The sequence below is a fragment of the Bombus vosnesenskii genome, unplaced genomic scaffold (assembly GCF_011952255.1).
Source record: "Bombus vosnesenskii isolate JDL3184/JDL3185 unplaced genomic scaffold, Bvos_JDL3184-5_v1.1 scf7180000013308, whole genome shotgun sequence".
In the NCBI taxonomy this organism is placed as follows: domain Eukaryota; kingdom Metazoa; phylum Arthropoda; class Insecta; order Hymenoptera; family Apidae; genus Bombus; species Bombus vosnesenskii.
In genome coordinates, this window is record NW_022882957.1 from 438,513 (window position 1) to 455,459 (window position 16,947).

At 36.1% G+C, this 16,947-nt stretch overlaps 5 protein-coding genes across 5 annotated transcripts; all 5 read right to left on the minus strand.

Moving 5' to 3' along the window:
* Nucleotides 1–2,212: 2,212 nt before the first annotated feature.
* Nucleotides 2,213–3,427, minus strand: LOC117234710. The gene is made up of 3 exons (XM_033496190.1): nucleotides 2,561–3,427; nucleotides 2,382–2,481; nucleotides 2,213–2,305 (listed from the first exon to the last, which is right to left on the minus strand). Exons 1-3 carry the CDS (start codon nucleotides 3,358–3,360, stop codon nucleotides 2,213–2,215), a joined length of 993 nt encoding a protein of 330 aa, XP_033352081.1. The 5' UTR covers nucleotides 3,361–3,427.
* Nucleotides 3,428–4,163: 736 nt separating this feature from the next.
* Nucleotides 4,164–5,970, minus strand: LOC117234712. The gene is made up of 5 exons (XM_033496192.1): nucleotides 5,177–5,970; nucleotides 5,003–5,102; nucleotides 4,601–4,711; nucleotides 4,363–4,518; nucleotides 4,164–4,297 (listed from the first exon to the last, which is right to left on the minus strand). Exons 1-5 carry the CDS (start codon nucleotides 5,968–5,970, stop codon nucleotides 4,247–4,249), a joined length of 1,212 nt encoding a protein of 403 aa, XP_033352083.1. The 3' UTR covers nucleotides 4,164–4,246.
* Nucleotides 5,971–8,745: 2,775 nt separating this feature from the next.
* Nucleotides 8,746–10,457, minus strand: LOC117234713 (odorant receptor 82a-like). Its single transcript, XM_033496193.1, has 5 exons — nucleotides 9,664–10,457; nucleotides 9,490–9,589; nucleotides 9,100–9,210; nucleotides 8,862–9,017; nucleotides 8,746–8,796 (listed from the first exon to the last, which is right to left on the minus strand). Exons 1-5 carry the CDS (start codon nucleotides 10,455–10,457, stop codon nucleotides 8,746–8,748), a joined length of 1,212 nt encoding a protein of 403 aa, XP_033352084.1.
* Nucleotides 10,458–12,504: 2,047 nt separating this feature from the next.
* LOC117234754 lies at nucleotides 12,505–13,524 on the minus strand. The gene has a single exon (XM_033496248.1). The coding sequence runs from the start codon at nucleotides 13,496–13,498 to the stop codon at nucleotides 12,695–12,697; it is 804 nt and encodes a 267-aa protein (XP_033352139.1). The 5' UTR covers nucleotides 13,499–13,524; the 3' UTR covers nucleotides 12,505–12,694.
* A 638-nt stretch (nucleotides 13,525–14,162) lies between these two features.
* Nucleotides 14,163–16,693, minus strand: LOC117234745 (odorant receptor 4-like). The gene is made up of 5 exons (XM_033496240.1): nucleotides 15,728–16,693; nucleotides 15,035–15,134; nucleotides 14,727–14,828; nucleotides 14,510–14,665; nucleotides 14,163–14,245 (listed from the first exon to the last, which is right to left on the minus strand). The coding sequence occupies exons 1-5, from the start codon at nucleotides 16,546–16,548 to the stop codon at nucleotides 14,195–14,197; spliced, it is 1,230 nt and encodes a 409-aa protein (XP_033352131.1). The 5' UTR covers nucleotides 16,549–16,693; the 3' UTR covers nucleotides 14,163–14,194.
* Nucleotides 16,694–16,947: the final 254 nt, after the last annotated feature.

Sequence of the window (16,947 nt, forward strand, 5' to 3'; positions counted from 1 at the left end):
TTTGATCTGATATTGTTGCACGAACACCGTCTGATACTTAATTCGATACTGTTTGAAGACTCTCAATGAAAGCATAAAATTAAGGAACAGTATATAGATATTGATAAAATCACAAGACATTAAAATGTGTCACCAATGTTTGTATTTCAAACTCTACAACTTCATCTACGATAATATATAAGTAAGAAATTCATTAGAAGTGCATTCAGTCATGTCATTTGACACAGTATATTAAGATACGCGAAGGCCAATCTCATCACCTGGAATAGCGAATTTTTTAGTCTGCAAAGAAAGATACATATTCGTAAATACATACAATAATGTGACTTACATCAGCGAACGTGTGTATGGACATGTGAATTAATTTTCCTGCAGTGATTTCAATGACCACACTCGATCTTGCGATGATCAAAATCAACTCAAGGATTCTTTTCCTGGGTAAGAAATACCAATTTGTCATATAGACTATCTCACCAACTTTCATGCACTGTCAACAATTCGTTAGATTAGTCGTGGATTCCACGGTTTTGATCGCTAGACATCTTCGCGTTAACGCGTCTCTGATACCTGTTCTATTAGCACTTCGCCGATATAACATAATACAAATGTATTGAAAGTGAGTGATGCGCATATTACGAAATAAGAGGTGAGGCTTCGAACATCATGATCGGACCATTCCTAGAAATAAGTACATTCAAATCTTCTGAAAAGATTTCGAATTTTATCAGCATTAATCGTTTGTTACCGAAGATGATAATACGATATGAGTAGGTTGCGATTTTTGATGCATTGATGCGACATTTATGAAGAAGTGCGCATAATTCATATAATATCCACAAATACATAAAATATCCAATATAAAGTAGTAGTTAGAAACTTCAGTGAAACAAATTTCTATTTAAGTTCGTGCGTGGGTAACAACATTTTGCATAAAATAGTTTGAATATGAAGCTATCGTCATACATACAGGATGATCCATCTTTTTATACGAAGCCTTGTTAATATGTTTTGTGCGTATATGAGCATATAAGAAAATACTGATATGTAGATACAAGTTTTGTGGAGCTTCATTAGAATGTAACAAAAATTGAAAATATAAATGGAACAATATCTGGACCCATGGTGTGTCTGCCGCAAGCAAGAGCAAGTAAAACTCAAACATTTTTGTATCAACGGTGCGAACGATTTATGACACTCGCGCCTGCGAGAAAATTTTCTCAGTCCTCTATCCTTCGCTTTGGTTAGTTTCACGTGTATTATTTTTCTGTCCAAGTTTTTCCATCAGCCTCAATAGCATTTGCGAGGGTAATAAATCTCGAGTTTCTAAAGGGCCCATCTGTCGAAAATCTGCTTATTAAAGATAGATCGCATTAAGCGGTTCTGACCAGAAAGAAGTTTCTCAGCGTCATCAAATGTAGAGAAACAAGTTTCTCCGCCAAGTCGTACTGCGATCTGAAAGAAGCGCGCTAAGGGTGCAGAGAATACGGAGTGCAACGAGAACAATAGACAAATCCCTAACTAGCCGAACTAGAATAGGAGTCAGCCAATTAGGTGAAAAAAGAAAGTGTCTTTGGACCTCGAGAAGGGCGGACAAACTGCAGAGACGACCAGTAAGAAAAATATTTCGATCAGGTGCGCCCGAAGAAAAGTTTGTACTCCGTTAACGAATGAAAGATACTTCTACCGATTTATTGTGAAGTGACAACACGTCTCATATCGTTCATAGGTCTTTTATGTGTATTGTGCGTTGAATGAAAAGATATATCAAGGAAGGCATAATTTCTGATTGATTCGTTGAGATAAAACAAAATCAAAATGAACTTCATAGAGTAATAAATTCAATACTTTATCAATAATAGGAACGATAAACATTTTGAAATGGGATATTAGCAACTAGTAATAGTCATCGTACATATGGTTTCTCTCGTATTTCATATTTTTGACATCACTTCTTAAGAATTTCAAGTAGTTTCTTTAGCAATTCCTATAAAGCGTGGTGAAAAAGCACACACACAAGAGCCCAGCGCGTCTTACACATATGTACGTAGTATAAAGTATAAAGATAGCTTGATATCGTATTAAGTTGTCCCAATAGTTTCTTTCGATTTATACGAAATATTAGATAGGCAACGTTTTTTGACTTGTGTTATTTTATTGAATTATGTATGATGCATTTTGTTCCATTGAAATAAAGAAAACAACATTTGACAGATTAAGTTTCATGTTTATATAAAGATGCATTGTTGTAAGACATGTTTGTTGAAAAACACTTTTGGGACACAAAGAAAGACACTTCTGGGACAACCTAATATTATGCAATGTCAGTTTAAAAAATTAGTTAACATAATAAGCACTACATATGTTTGATGTTCCATATGTACCGTAACGATATAATACCCAACCATGCATATTGCCAAAACGCATCTAAACAACTCTATCATGCATACCCAGCTCATTATTTCCTCTATACGTGCTATAAAACTGCAATTAACACCAATAAATAATCATCAATAAAAAAGTCATTGTCAAGGAATTAATCAAATTGATATAAGAATCTTACTCTAGTATTCTCAGATGATGTTTTACGATCGTTTCAATTTTTCTAAAAGAAGCAACCTGCTTTCTGTTTCCAGCTTCATTCACGTAGTCATTGATCCAAATCGTTAACACGCCCAGTTGGCCGCAAGCATGTGCGGCCAAGACACTCGCGAGGGTGTAAAATGCAATTCCACTGGAGTCGGCGATGAAAGCCGATAGAAACTGCACTACGAGGACTATTTCGTTCGCGGGACTCGTGTCGACTGGGATCATCTTATTGTAAACATCAAAAGGTAACGTACGTATGGTCCTTGTTTCGTTGCCAACTTTGATGATCTGCACATTGGATGCACTTACTATACAGTAAGACATGATAGCACCATGGACGAAGATCGCGCACATAGTCGACACGTATCGGCCAAACTTCGCGTGTTTCAACATTACTTGTTGCTCGTCCTCTTTCTTCACCATCCGCCAGTCAGTTTCAATGCGTTCCACACAGTCACTGATATTTCTGCCCCGAAACAGCAGGTTCGTGTAATTGATTCCACCGAGAAATGAATGAATCAGAGGACCAAATACTTTTACTTTTTCATAAAAACTATCACCTACGAAGATTAAATGAGCGACGCAAGGAATTATGTTGAACAGTATAATGACGTAGCAGAGAACGATTAAAAACAAGGAAATGACTCTTTCGCGTGTCGACGTAGTGGAGAAATATGGCCAGGCACCGATCGGTTTTAATATCCAACGATTTATTTGTAGACTGTAATCGCTATGACTCTTGGCGTTCGCTTTTATGATCACGGATTCGCTCATCGTGGCTTCTCATCGATGTCCCGGTAACTATTGAATTGCCTTTCTTACAGGAGAATAACAGCACGAAGTTGTTGAACGCCTGCGCGAATTTTTTTCCGTAGTATTATAGCCGATCGATTTGTCTAGTTGTTAGAATTTGTGGTAAGACAACAAATGTAGGTTTGGAAGTTGCTTTAGAAAGTTGTGAATAATTGCAAGAATCGAAGAGCGCGAAGCACGCAATGCTTCTTGTGGTTCACGAGATCGAATTGGGTTGGGGCAGGGAAGAACTTATGAAATCGATTCTTTAGACTGTTGGAAGATTGTGTCGAAACGAAATAAGTGTTAACTTGTACCGTTGCTAGTTTCAAACTTAAGGGATGGAAATATTCCTTCGGTATATGCACGATAAAATTTCTAACTCTGTTAGGAATAAAATTTATAAAGCTATTTACTGTAACACTAAAAGTATTAAACACTCTACAAGTACAATTATACATTTAATGCAAATACTTCCATTCTGGTATCGCCGGTCAACAGTGGCCACTATGACGTCATTGGAAAGTCACTTGTGGCAATCAGTATGTTAATGATGCGATATAATTTCATTCTTTTTGCTGCATGATACATTTTATACCTGCCTCAGAACGATGGAGAAGTCCGTCAGAACTTTCAAGTATTGGAATAGATGTGGAATTAAGAAGATAGTAACGCGGAGAAAATAATGAGTAGCGAAAGGAACAAGTAGGAATATAAGAAATATAAAACACACGTATATGTACATTAAATGTATAAAGTTCCAGTGCATTAGATGCAGTTTCTGTGTTGCTATTGTTTGTATTCTAAATTTTATAATATCGTTTACAAAAAGTTACACAATTAAAAAATTAATTAGTAATGTATTTAATCATGTCATTTGTCGTAAGAGATTCAAATACGCGAAACCGGTCTTTACCACCTGAAATGGGAATACTTCATGTAAACGGACACACAGATATAAATAAGAGGATCAAAATGACTTACATCACCGAATGTGTAGACAGACATGTGAACCATTTTTCCAGCGGTGATTTGAACGACCACGCCCGATCGCGCGATGATCAAAATCAAGTCGAGGATTGTTTTATCGGGTAAGTAATACCAGTTTGTCATATAAACTACTTCACCAACCTTCTTACTCTGTGAAAAATTGAATTTCGTTAGTCGTTATTACGATTTTGATATGTTGCATTTATGTCAAATATTAATATGCGCCTGGTACCTGTTCTGTCAATATTTCACCTATGTAACATATTAGAAAAACGTTGAAACCAATTGAAATATATATCATAATATACGTAACCAGGCTTTGAACGTTTTGATCAGCCCATTCCTGGAAGTGTCACGCAAAAGGAATAAGATAGTTATATATAAAAACTAATTTACAATGACTCCAAAAAGTATCTGCACATCATTTTCCAATGAAGCGCCCTTTTAATGGAGTTGTGTATTTCATTTTATTTATTAAAGATTTTATTATATGAAAGTAGCATTGAATGATAGGAAATTTAACACACTTGGATCTAATTAATTAATATGTAAATGTTATAATACGTGCAATGGTGTGCGAATATTTTTGTGAACAGTGCGGATTTGACATTGAGGGAGAATGCTTGACGTATACCGAAAGAATGTAGTAACCCAGTATGCATATGTTCATCGTGCATCTAAATATCTCTAAGAAATATACTCGGTTCATCAACTTCTCGATGTATCCAATGAAACTGCAATTATCACGTAACATAGTCACAGAGTTCACTAACACGAATCCAGCAGTAAAGAATACGAATAAACTTACTTCAGCGTCCTCAAGTGCCGCTCCACAATAACTCCTATGCCCTTAGGACCATCTGTCTTCTTCGGTTCGTTCACGAATTCAGTGATCCATACCATAACTACATTCAGCTGACCGCACGCGTGAGCAGCTAGAACAGCTGCAAGACTGAACATTCCAACTGTACTGGAGTTCGCAATAATAGTACACCACGCTTGCAAGAAGAGCACGATTTCGTTCGTTGGACTTTCATCGACGTTTATCAACTTCTTGTATACTGCACAAGGTAACACGTGTAAAATCCTCGTTTCGTTTCCAACTTGAATCTCCACTGTATCCATTGCTGTGACGAAAATAAAGCACATAACGCCACTCTGCATGAAAATAGCGCACGAAGCTGCTACATAGCGACCGAATTTCGCGTTCTTTAACATCACCCATTGATCCTTCTCTCTGGTCACTGTTTGCCAGTCAGCTTCCATGTGTTCCATGCACTGACGTATATCTTTGCTCCGCAGTAGTAAAGTAGTGTAATTCGCGCCACTGACGACCCAATGACTCACGGGACCTAGAGATTTCAGTTTCAAATAAATACTCTCGTCTTCTAAAAACATGCGTACCAAACAAGGAATCGTAGTGAGTAGTATCGAAGTGTAGCAAATGACGTTTAATGTAATCGAAATTATCTTCTCGAATCTCGTAGTAGAGGGAAACGACGGCCATACACCGATTGGTTTTAGGAACCATCGATTCAGTTGGAGACCGTAGTCACTATTGGCCTTAGCGCTTGCTCCTATTGTCACGGGCTGGTCCGTCATCGTGAAATGTAGTCGTCATTGCGATCGTAGAGACTATTAATGCATCAAAAGTCAATGCGTGGGGACTCCGGCGCAAGTTTTTTAGGTACTTGTTCGCTGATCGATTCCAGTCGGTTGGAGTTGTTTCAGAACAGTTGAATAAACTTGTAAATTATTTCTCAGTATCGTGTGCACGCAAAGTGCATTTTTACTGTGTACTCAAACTTTTTTTAATCGAATTGTGTTATGTAACAAAAGCTTATAGTCGGTTTCGTCAGTTCTTTAATGTCGTAGCTTTGTAATACCATCTCTAAGATTTGATCTGTTATTGTCGAACGAATATCGTCTGACATTGTTTGATTTGATAAGAAGGAAATATTATCTATAATTATAATACCAATGAAAAATCTCAAAGAAGGAATAAATTTTAAAAAGAACATTCATATTGTTAGAATTATAAGACATTAAAGTATGTTACCATTGTTTATATTTCAATTTCTACGATTTCATCTACAAAATTATATGAGCAAGAAATTCATTAGAAGTGCATTTAGCTATGTCATTTGACACAGTATATTAAGATACGCAAATGCCAATCTCGTCACCTGGAATAGCAAGTATTATAGTTTGGAAAGAAAAATGTGCATTCGTAGATAACAGATAATCATCTGACTTACATCTCCGGACTTGTGTATGAACATGTGAATATGTCAATGACCACACTCGATCGTGAGATTTTCAAAATGAACACAAGGATCCTTTTTCTAGGTAAGAAAAACCAATTTGTCATATAAACTCTCACCGAATTTCATGCACTGTCAACAATTCACTCGATTAGTCGTGGATTTCTCGGTATTGATCGCTAGACATCTTCGGGTTAACGTGTCTCTGGTACCTGTTCTATTAGCAATGCACCAATATAACATAATACAAATTTATTGGAAGTGAGTGATGCGCATATTACGAAATAAGAGGTGAGGCATCGAACATCATGATCGGACCATTCCTAGAAATAAGTACATTCATATCTTCTGAAAAGATTTCGAATTTTACCAGCATTAATCGTTTGTTACCGAAGATTATAATACGATATGAGTAGGTTGCGATTTTTGATGCATTGATGCGACATTTATGAAGAAGTGCGCATAATTCATATAATATCCACAAATACATAAAATATCCAATATAAAGTAGTAGTTAGAAACTTCAGTGAAACAAATTTCTATTGAAGTTCGTGCGTGGGTAACAACATTTTGCACAAAATAGTTTGAATATGAAGCTATCGTCATACATACAGGATGATCCATCTTTTTATACGAAGCCTTGTTAATATGTTTTGTGCGTATATGGACATATAAGAAAATACTGTTATGTGGATATAAGTTTTGTGGTGTTTCATTAGAATGTAACAAAAATTGAAAATATAAATAGAACAATATCTGGACCCATGGTGTGTCTGCCGAAAGCAAGAGCAAGTAAAACTCAAACTTTTTTGTATCAACGGTGCGAACGATTTATGACACTTGCGCCTGCGAGAAAATTTTCTCAGTTCTCTATCCTTCTCTTTGGTTAGTTTCACGTGTATTATTTTTCTGTCCAAGTTTTTCCATCAGCCTCAATAGCATTTGTGAGGGTAATAAATCTCGAGTTTCTAAAGGGATCACCTGTCGAAAATCTGGTTATTAAAGATAGATCGCATCAAGCGGCTCTGACCAGAAGAAGTTTCTCTGCGTCATCAAATGTAGAGAAACAAGTTTCTCCGCCAAGTCGTACTGCGATCTGGAAGAAGCGCGCTAAGGATGGGACGCAAAGGTTTATGTTGAACAGTCTAATGACGTAACAGAGAACGATTAAAAATAAGGAAATGACGCCTTGGTGTGTCGACGTAATGGAGAAATATGTCCAAGCACCGACCGGTTTTAATATTCACCGATTTATTTGTAAATTGTAATCGCTATGACTTTTGGCGTTCGCTTTCATGATCGTGGATTCGCTCATTGTGGCTGCCCCGGTAACTATTGAATTGCCTCTCTTACAGGAGAATAACAGCACGAAGTTGTTTAACGCCTGCGCGAATTTTTTTCGGTATTATTAAAGCCGATCGATTTGTCTAGTTGTTAGAATTTGTGATAGGACAACAAATGTAGGTTTGGGAGTTGGTTTAGAAGGTTGTGAATAATTGCAAGGATCGAAGAGCTCGAAGCACGCAATGCTTCTTGTGGTTCACGAGATCGAGTTGGGTTTGGTCGAGGCAGGGAAGTATTTATGAAATCGATTCTTTAGACTGTTGAAAGATTGCGTCGAAACAATAAGTGTTAATTTGTACCGTTGCTAGTTTCAAACTGAAGGAATGGAAATATTCCTTTGGTATATGCAAGATAAAATTTGTAACTGTGTTAAAAACAAAATTGATAAAACTACTTACTGTGACACTAAAAGTATTAATCACATTACAAGTACAATTATACATTTAATGTAAATACTTCCATTCTGGTATCGACGGTAAACAGTGGCCACTATTGACGTCATTGGAAATTCACTTGTGACAATCAGTATGTTAATGATGCGATATAATTTCATTCTTGATGTGAAATTGAGGAGATAGTAATGCGAGGAAAATAATGAGTAATGAGAGGAACAAATAAGAAATATGAAATACGCGTATATGTACATTAAATGTATAAAATTCCAGTGCATTAGATGCAGATTCTGTGTTGCTATTGTTTGTATTCCAAATTTTACAATATCGTTTACAAAAAGTTACACAATTAAAAAATTAATTAGTAATGTATTTAATCATGTCATTTGTCGTAAGAGATTCAAATACGCGAAACCGGTCTTTACCACCTGAAATGGGAATATTTCATGTAGACGGAGACACAGATGTAAATAAAAGGATCAAAATGACTTACATCACCGAATGTGTACACAGACATGTGAACCATTTTTCCAGCGGTGATTTGAACGACCACACCCGATCGCGCGATGATCAAAATCAAGTCGAGGATTGTTTTATCGGGTAAGTAATACCAGTTTGTCATATAAACTACTTCACCAACCTTCTTACTCTGTGAAAAATTGAATTTCGTTAGTCGTTATTACGATTTTGATATGTTGTATTTATGTCAAATATTAATATGCGCCTGATACCTGTTCTGTCAATATTTCACCTATGTAACATATTAGAAAAACGTTGAAACCAATTGAAATATATATCATAATATACGTAACCAGGCTTTGAACGTTTTGATCAGCCCATTCCTGGAAGTGTTACGCAAAAGGAATAAGATAGTTATATATAAAAACTAATTTACAATGACTCCAAAAAGTATCTGCACATCATTTTCCAATGAAGCGCCCTTTTAATGGAGTTGTGTATTTCATTTTATTTATTAAAGTTTTAATTATATGAAAGTAGTATTGAATGATTAGAGATTTATCATACTTGGTTCTAATTAATTAATAATACGTGCAATGGGGCGCAAATACTTTTTGTGAACACTGTGAATTTGATATTGAGAGAGAATGTTTGATGTATACCGAAAGAATGTAGTAACCCAGTATGCATATGTCCATCGTGCATCTAAATATCTCTAAAAAATATATCCGGTTCATCAGATTCTCGATATATCCAATGAAACTGCAATTATCATGTAACATAATCACAGTGTTCACTATCACGAAACCAACAAAAAAGAATACGAGTAATCTTACTTCAGCGTCCTCAAATGTCGCTCCACGATAACTCCTATGCTGTTGGGACCATCTGTCTTCTTCGGTTCGTTCACGAATTCAGTGATCCATACCATAACTACATTCAGCTGACCGCACGCGTGAGCAGCTAGAACAGCTGCAAGACTGAACATTCCAACTGTACTGGAATTCGCAATCATAGTACACCACGCTTGTAAAAAGAGCACGATTTCGTTCGTTGGACTTTCATCGACGTTTATTAGCTTCTTGTATACTGCACAAGGTAACACGTGTAAAATCCTCGTCTCGTTTCCAATTTGAATTTCCACAGTATCCATTGCTGCGACGAAAATAAAGCACATAATGCCACTCTGCATGAAAATAGCGCACGAAGCTGCTACATAGCGACCGAATTTCGCGTTCTTTAACATCACCCATTGATCCTTCTCTCTGGTCACTGTTTGCCAGTCAGCTTCCATGTGTTCCATGCACTGACGTATATCTTTGCTCCGCAGTAGTAAAGTAGTGTAATTCGCGCCACTGACGATCCAATGACTCACGGGACCTAGCGACTTTAGTTTCAAATAAATACTCTCGTCTTCTAAAAACATGCGTACCAAACAAGGAATCGTAGTGAGTATTATCGAAGAGTAGCAAATGACGTTTAATGTAATCGAAACTATCTTCTCGAATCTCGTAGTAGAGGGAAACGACGGCCATACACCGATTGGTTTTAGGAACCATCGATTCAGTTGGAGACCGTAGTCACTGTTGGCCTTAGCGCTTGCTCCCATTGTCACGGGCTGGTTCGTCATCGTGAAATGTAGTCGTCATTGCGATCGTAGAGACTATTAATGCATCAAAAGGCAATGCGTGGGGACTCCGGCGCAAGTTTTTTAGGTACTTATTCGCTGATCGATTCCAGTCGGTTGGAGTTGTTTCAGTACAGTTGAATAAACTTGTAAATTATTTCGCGGTATCGTGTGCACGCAAAGTGCATTTTCACTGTGTACTCAAACTTTTTTTAATCGAATTGTGTTATGTAACAAAAGCTTATAGTCGGTTTTGTCAGTTCTTTAGTGTCGTTGCTTTGTAATGCCATCTCTAAGATTTGATTTGATATTTTTGAACGAATGTCGTCTGACGTTGCTTGATTTGATACGAAGGAAATATTATCAATAATTATAATAAAAATGAAAAATCTCAAAGAAAGAATAAATTTTAAACGAATATTCATATTAATAGAATTATGAGACATTAAAGTGTGTTACCATTGTTTATATTTCAATTTCTACGATTTAATCTACAAAATTATAAGAAGTAAGAAATTCATTAGAAGTGCATTTAGCTATGTCATTTGACACAGTATATTAAGATACGCAAATGCCAATCTCATCACCTGGAATAGCAAATATTATAGTTTGGAAAGAAAAATGCGTATACATAGGTAACAGATAATCATTTGACTTACATCACCGAACGTATGTATGGACATGTGAATTAATTTTCCTGCGGTGATTTCAATGACCACACTCGATCGTGCGATGATCAAAATCAACTCAAGGATTCTTTTTCTAGGTAAGATATACCAATTTGTCATATAAACTATCTCACCGACTTTCATGCACTGTCAACAATTCATTCGATTAATCGTGGATTCCTTGGTCTGGATCGGCGGACATCTTCGTGTTAACGAGTCACCGGTACCTGTTCTGTTAGCAATTCACCAATATAACATAGTAGAAATGTATTGAAAGTAACTGATGCAAATATTATGAAATAGGAAGTAAGGCTTCGAACATCATGATCGGACCATTCCTAGAAATAAGTATATTCATATCTTCTGAAAAAATTTCGAATTTTATCAGAATGAATCTTTTGATATGAAAAATGGAGATGTGATATGAGTGGGTTACGAATTTTGATGATTTTACGCGGAATACATATATTATACAAAATTGTATAGAACATCCAATATAAAGTAGTCGTGAAACAAATTTCTATTTAATTTCTCACTTTAGTTCGTGTATTCGTAATAATATTTTGAATAAATATCTACGATTAGAAACGAAACTATCGACATACGTGTGATATATAGGGCAATCAAGAAATATTTTTAGACGAAGCTTTGTCTTATGTTTTACGTGTTTACAAACAAGAAAAATCTGTTATATAGATACAAGCTTGATACTTCATTAAAGTATAACTCCTTGATTCAGAACTACTATACTTATGTGATATACTGAATATACCAAATAAGAATTAATTTGAGATTGATTCGCTGGGGTAAAACAATATCAAAATCATCTTTATACAGTAATAAATTCAATATTTTATCATTGACAGGAACAAGAACCATTTTGAAATGGAATATTAACAGCTAGTGACCACATTGATTGTCAATTTCCGTTTTCTAGCATAGTCAGTGTACATTTGTTTTCCGTCATATTTTTCTCATAACTTTTTAAGCATTTCAAACATTTTCGTTAGTTATTCCTATAAAACATAGTGAAAAAACATGCTCAAAAGAGTCGGTGCACCTTATATATTCACGTAGTATTAATATAGTATAAAGATAGCTTGATATCGTATTAGATTGTCCAGAAAGATTTTTTCCTTTTATAAGAAAATAATAGATACGTAACAGTTGTTGGTTTATATTATTTTATTGAATTATGTATGATCCATTTTGCACTATTAAGGTAAAGAGAACAACATTTGACTGATTGGGTTTCATGTTTGTATAAAGATGCATTGTTGTAAAAGACATGTTTGTAAAAGAAAGACACTTTGGGGACAACCTAATATTATTCAATGTCAGTTTAAAAAATTAGTTACATAATAAACACTACATATATCTGATGTCCCATATGTACCGTAACGATATAATACCCAACCATGCATATTGCCAAAACGCATCTAAACAACTCTGTCATGCACACCCAGCTCATTACTTCTTCTATACGTGCTATAAAACTGCAATTAACACCAACATATAATCACCAATAAAAAAAGCTATTTTCAACAAATTAACCAAAAAGATATAAGAATCTTACTCTAATGTTCTCAGATGATGTTCCACGATCGTTCCAATTTTTCTAAAAGAAGCATCCTCCTTTCTGTTACCAGCTTCATTCACGTAGTCACTGATCCAAATCGTTAACACGCTCAGTTGACCGCAAGCGTGTGCTGCTAAGACACTCGCGAGGGTGTAAAATCCAATTCCGCTGGAGTCGGTGATGAAAGCCGACAGAAACTGCATTACGAGGACTATTTCGTTCGCGGGGCTCGTGTCAACTGGAATCATCCTGTTGTAAACACCAAGGGGCAACGAACGCATCATCCTTGTCTCGTTACCAACTTTAATGATCTGCGTACTGGACGCACTTACTATACAGTAAGACATGATACCACTGTGCACGAAGATCGCGCATATAGCTGACACGTATCGGCCAAACTTCGCGTGTTTCAACATTACTTGTTGCTGTTTCTCTTTCGTCACTATTTGCCAATCAGTTTCAATGTGTTCCACACAGTCACTTATATTTTTGCTTCGAAACAGCAGGTTGGTGTAGTTGATTCCACCGATGAACCAATGACCCAGAGGACCGAACACTTTTACTTTTCTATAAAAACTATCATCTTCGAAGATTAAATGAGCGACGCAGGGGATTATGCTGAACAGTATAACGACATAACAGAGGATGATCAAAGAGACGGAAATGACTTTTTCGAGTGTCGAGGTGGTGGAAAAATATGGCCAAGCACCGATCGGTTTTAAGAACCAGCGATTTAACTGGAGACTGTAATCACTGTGGCTTTTGGCGTCCGTTTTTATAATCGTGGATTCGTTCATGGTGACTGCTCATCGGAGTCGCAGTAGCTATTGAATTGCTTCTCTTACCGCAGAATAGTAGACACAGAGTTGTTCAACGCTTGCGCGGATTTTTTTCAGTAGTATTATAGTCGATCGATTAGTCTGGTTGTTAGAATTTGTCGCAGGAGAGCAAAGGGAGGTTTAGAAGTTGTTTTAGAAAGTTGGCTGTAATTGGAAGATTCGAAGAATACGAAGCACGCAACGCTTCTGCTGGTTTACTAGGTTACATTAGGTTTCATCGAGGCTGGGATGAATTTATGAAATCGATTTCTTAGACAGTGATGAGACAGTGTCGAAACGAAGTAAGTGTTAGATAGGATCGCTGCTAGTTTCAAAGTATAGGGTATAGAAATAAATGCGTTGCTTCTTTTTTACTTATATTTCTGTCTAACAGGAAATTATCATTTACCTACTGACATTGATATTTATATGTTGACTACTGGCCGAATTTTATGTCATACTCCTGGCACTGCTTATTCGGGGATATGTACAATAAAATTCTTCGCTCCGATGGAAGTACAATTGCTAACGACATTTACTATAATATTCAAAGTATTTAAAAATTTTACTAATGTTCATTTAACGAAAATAATTTAATCCTGGCGACATCAATCGACGGTACCAATATGACGTCGTTAGGACCGGTGTAGCTTTCTTGGTTTAAATTTAAAGGGGTTACATCATTGTGCGGATCATGTTCAGGTATGCGAAAGACGTTTTAAACACCTGAAAGATAGGATACACGTATATTTCTATTAAATATGTAAAATTCTAGTGCATAAGATGTAGATTCCATCAAAATTACGCAACAATTTCAGTCTACTATGAAATTAAAATATAATAAGTGCTAAATAAAAATTGGCTATACACAGATATAATAAATTGAGTAAAATTGTTTATCAATGTCAAATCCCAACATTTTAAACATAGATTCTATCGAGAGTTCGATCAATTGTACTTTAAACGTTTTTATATTTGGTCAATACTTACGGCGCCAAAGGTAGCGATAGATATTTGTACGAATTTTCCAGCAGTAATTTTGACCACCATGCTCGATCTTGAAATAACCAGCACTAAACCGAGAGCAGTTTTGGGAGGTAGTCGGTACCATTCAGTCATATAAACTTTTTTCCCAACTCTTTCACCCTGTCGTGTATTTGATAGTTTGAGGTTTAATATAAATTCTCATTTATTGTTACTTTCTTACCTGTTCAGTAATTATTTCCCCGATATAACAGAATATAAATATATTAAATACCATGGACGCATACAGTATAGCGTATGCAATTATTACATCCTTCGATTTTTCCTGAGAAATTAAAATATGTGTGTCGTATAAATAGTTACGCGAATTAAGTAGAAAAGTCAACGTATGAGTCGCCGTTCTCTATTTAACACTACTTTATTTACGTCAGAAAGTATCTGAATATTAAAGTGACTTTAACTCTGTCTAGATGATATTATAGAAATATTTCTAATACATAAATTTTTTTTTAGTTCTATCTTGAAGCGTACCGTGAGCAAATAATATTTGATCATGCACATGTTCATCGTACATCCCACCAACTCAACGAGACATATCATATTCATAACTTTCTCTATAGATGCCATGAGACTGAAAGTAATATTTTCGTAATATAAACCCATCATAGAAATTTCATAGCAAAATAACATTACAAAATAATAAACGTATAAATTCATCAGAGAAAATTAATTTAGTATAAATAATTTTTCCTACGATTAGAAATGTTTAAATTATTTTGTCGTATTGACACAGTAGTGTCGTGTTTCATTTATTTAGTGTCTTACTTGAATTTCTAAATCTTAATAATTTGCAAAAAAAAACGTCCATTCTTTCAAAAGCATGTTGACCATAGTCAATAAATCTAGGTTGTAAACCTTACAATTATCATTGTGGATGACAGATATATCTGAATTAGAAATGCAAATAATAATCAACAGAAGAATCAAATAAGAACGTATTCTAGAAAATGCTGTATCAATAAATAAATCGTATACGAGTACCCAATAACTTGCAATTTTATCATACTTTGCAAGTCTTAAAAGGATACTTGGCTGAAATAGAAGTATAAAACAAAAAGAAAAAAAAAGACAAAAAATAACATAGTCTCATTGATATTATCAAATAATCCATACCATTAAATGAGACATATATGCACAAATAACAACACAATAACCAGTAAGAACCTTAATGTTCGCAGATGATGTTCAACGATAATCCCAAGCTTCCTCTGAGCGACTTTCTGTTCTTCCTGTTTCTCCTCCTCCTTCGTATTCACCAAATTGTCCAACCTGGCCATCACCACGTTCAATTGGCCACTTGCATGCATCGTTAGGACAGCTGCTAAGCCACAAGCACCCACCGTGACAGAGGTCACGACGAACCCAGAAAGGAGCTGCAGGGTGAGCACGATCTCATTCGCTGGACTGAATCTAACGTCCAACAAATTCGTGTAAAACGGATAAGGTAACGGGTACATGGAGTAACTGTCATTCCCCAGATGAAACACCATCTTCTTAAAGCCATTAGTCACTGTGTAGGCTAGAACGCCACTGTGCATGCACAATGCAGCTACGAGCGCGATGAAACGCCCGACCTTCGCGTTCTTTAACATCAATTCACGATCGTTTTCATTTTCGACGATCTGCCAGTCGCGCTCCACATGTTTTATGCAACGGACGATATCGTCGATTCTCGACAAGAGGCAACAATAATTCAGTTCTCCCATCAGCCAATGACTAACTGGACCAATGGCCTTCATCCTCGTCTTCGAGTTTTCAGCTTCGTACGCAATGTACAATATACAAGGTACGATCATGAAGATAATCAACGAATGGCAAATAAAGTTCAACAATCTAACGAATAATCTCTGCGTTCTGGTTGTCTTAGCAAGCCTCGGCCACGCTCCGATTGGTTGCATTAACCAGCGATTCACCTGGATGCTATATTCGAAATCACGAGCGTAAATAACGTTGGATATCCGTGGTTCGCTGGTCAAGTCCAACATGATTACTTCGCGGAGATCGTTTGTGGAGTGACTAACTCAAGTTTCAGGTATAATGCTATGGTAAAATGGCGCATGCGCGATTTTTTTCTCGACCGGGTATGCAAAGTTGAGCCATGGCGAGAATATTTAACGAATAAATGTAATGGTACAGACGGAGAATGCTCATTGATTTATCCACTAAGGTTGTACGGTGAATTGGAATCGATGTACCTTAGGGTATAGTTTTTAGCCTGCGATTTCCATCATTTTTATGAGGGAAGCAAGTTGATAAAGTGCATGATAAGTGTCTTTTGGATCTTTAAATAATGAATTTTGTACATGCGTTTTTGTATGTATAAAATAAATTTGACTAACTAATTAGACAATACACTCGGTAGATACATATTTACCGCAGATATA

What these genes read in the sequence shown, in the direction of transcription:
- LOC117234710 (XM_033496190.1), bottom strand. Translation starts at nt 3,360, where the DNA reads ATGAGCGAATCCGTGATCATAAAAGCGAACGCCAAGAGTCATAGCGAT. An exon ending in CATCATCTGAGAATACTAGA is followed by an intron (nt 2,482 to 2,560) that starts GTAAGATTCTTA and finishes TGTTAATTGCAG; the next exon opens with TTTTATAGCACGTATAGAGG. An exon ending in TTGGGTATTATATCGTTACG is followed by an intron (nt 2,306 to 2,381) that starts GTACATATGGAA and finishes GCATAATATTAG; the next exon opens with GTTGTCCCAGAAGTGTCTTT.
- LOC117234712 (XM_033496192.1), bottom strand. Translation starts at nt 5,970, where the DNA reads ATGACGGACCAGCCCGTGACAATAGGAGCAAGCGCTAAGGCCAATAGT. An exon ending in CGGCACTTGAGGACGCTGAA is followed by an intron (nt 5,103 to 5,176) that starts GTAAGTTTATTC and finishes TGATAATTGCAG; the next exon opens with TTTCATTGGATACATCGAGA. An exon ending in CTGTCTACACATTCGGTGAT is followed by an intron (nt 4,298 to 4,362) that starts GTAAGTCATTTT and finishes TTCCCATTTCAG; the next exon opens with GTGGTAAAGACCGGTTTCGC.
- LOC117234713 (XM_033496193.1), bottom strand. Translation starts at nt 10,457, where the DNA reads ATGACGAACCAGCCCGTGACAATGGGAGCAAGCGCTAAGGCCAACAGT. An exon ending in CGACATTTGAGGACGCTGAA is followed by an intron (nt 9,590 to 9,663) that starts GTAAGATTACTC and finishes TGATAATTGCAG; the next exon opens with TTTCATTGGATATATCGAGA. An exon ending in TGGGTTACTACATTCTTTCG is followed by an intron (nt 9,211 to 9,489) that starts GTATACATCAAA and finishes TAACACTTCCAG; the next exon opens with GAATGGGCTGATCAAAACGT.
- LOC117234754 (XM_033496248.1), bottom strand. Translation starts at nt 13,498, where the DNA reads ATGAACGAATCCACGATTATAAAAACGGACGCCAAAAGCCACAGTGAT.
- LOC117234745 (XM_033496240.1), bottom strand. Translation starts at nt 16,548, where the DNA reads ATGTTGGACTTGACCAGCGAACCACGGATATCCAACGTTATTTACGCT. An exon ending in TCAAATATTATTTGCTCACG is followed by an intron (nt 14,829 to 15,034) that starts GTACGCTTCAAG and finishes TTAATTTCTCAG; the next exon opens with GAAAAATCGAAGGATGTAAT. An exon ending in GGGAAATAATTACTGAACAG is followed by an intron (nt 14,666 to 14,726) that starts GTAAGAAAGTAA and finishes AATACACGACAG; the next exon opens with GGTGAAAGAGTTGGGAAAAA.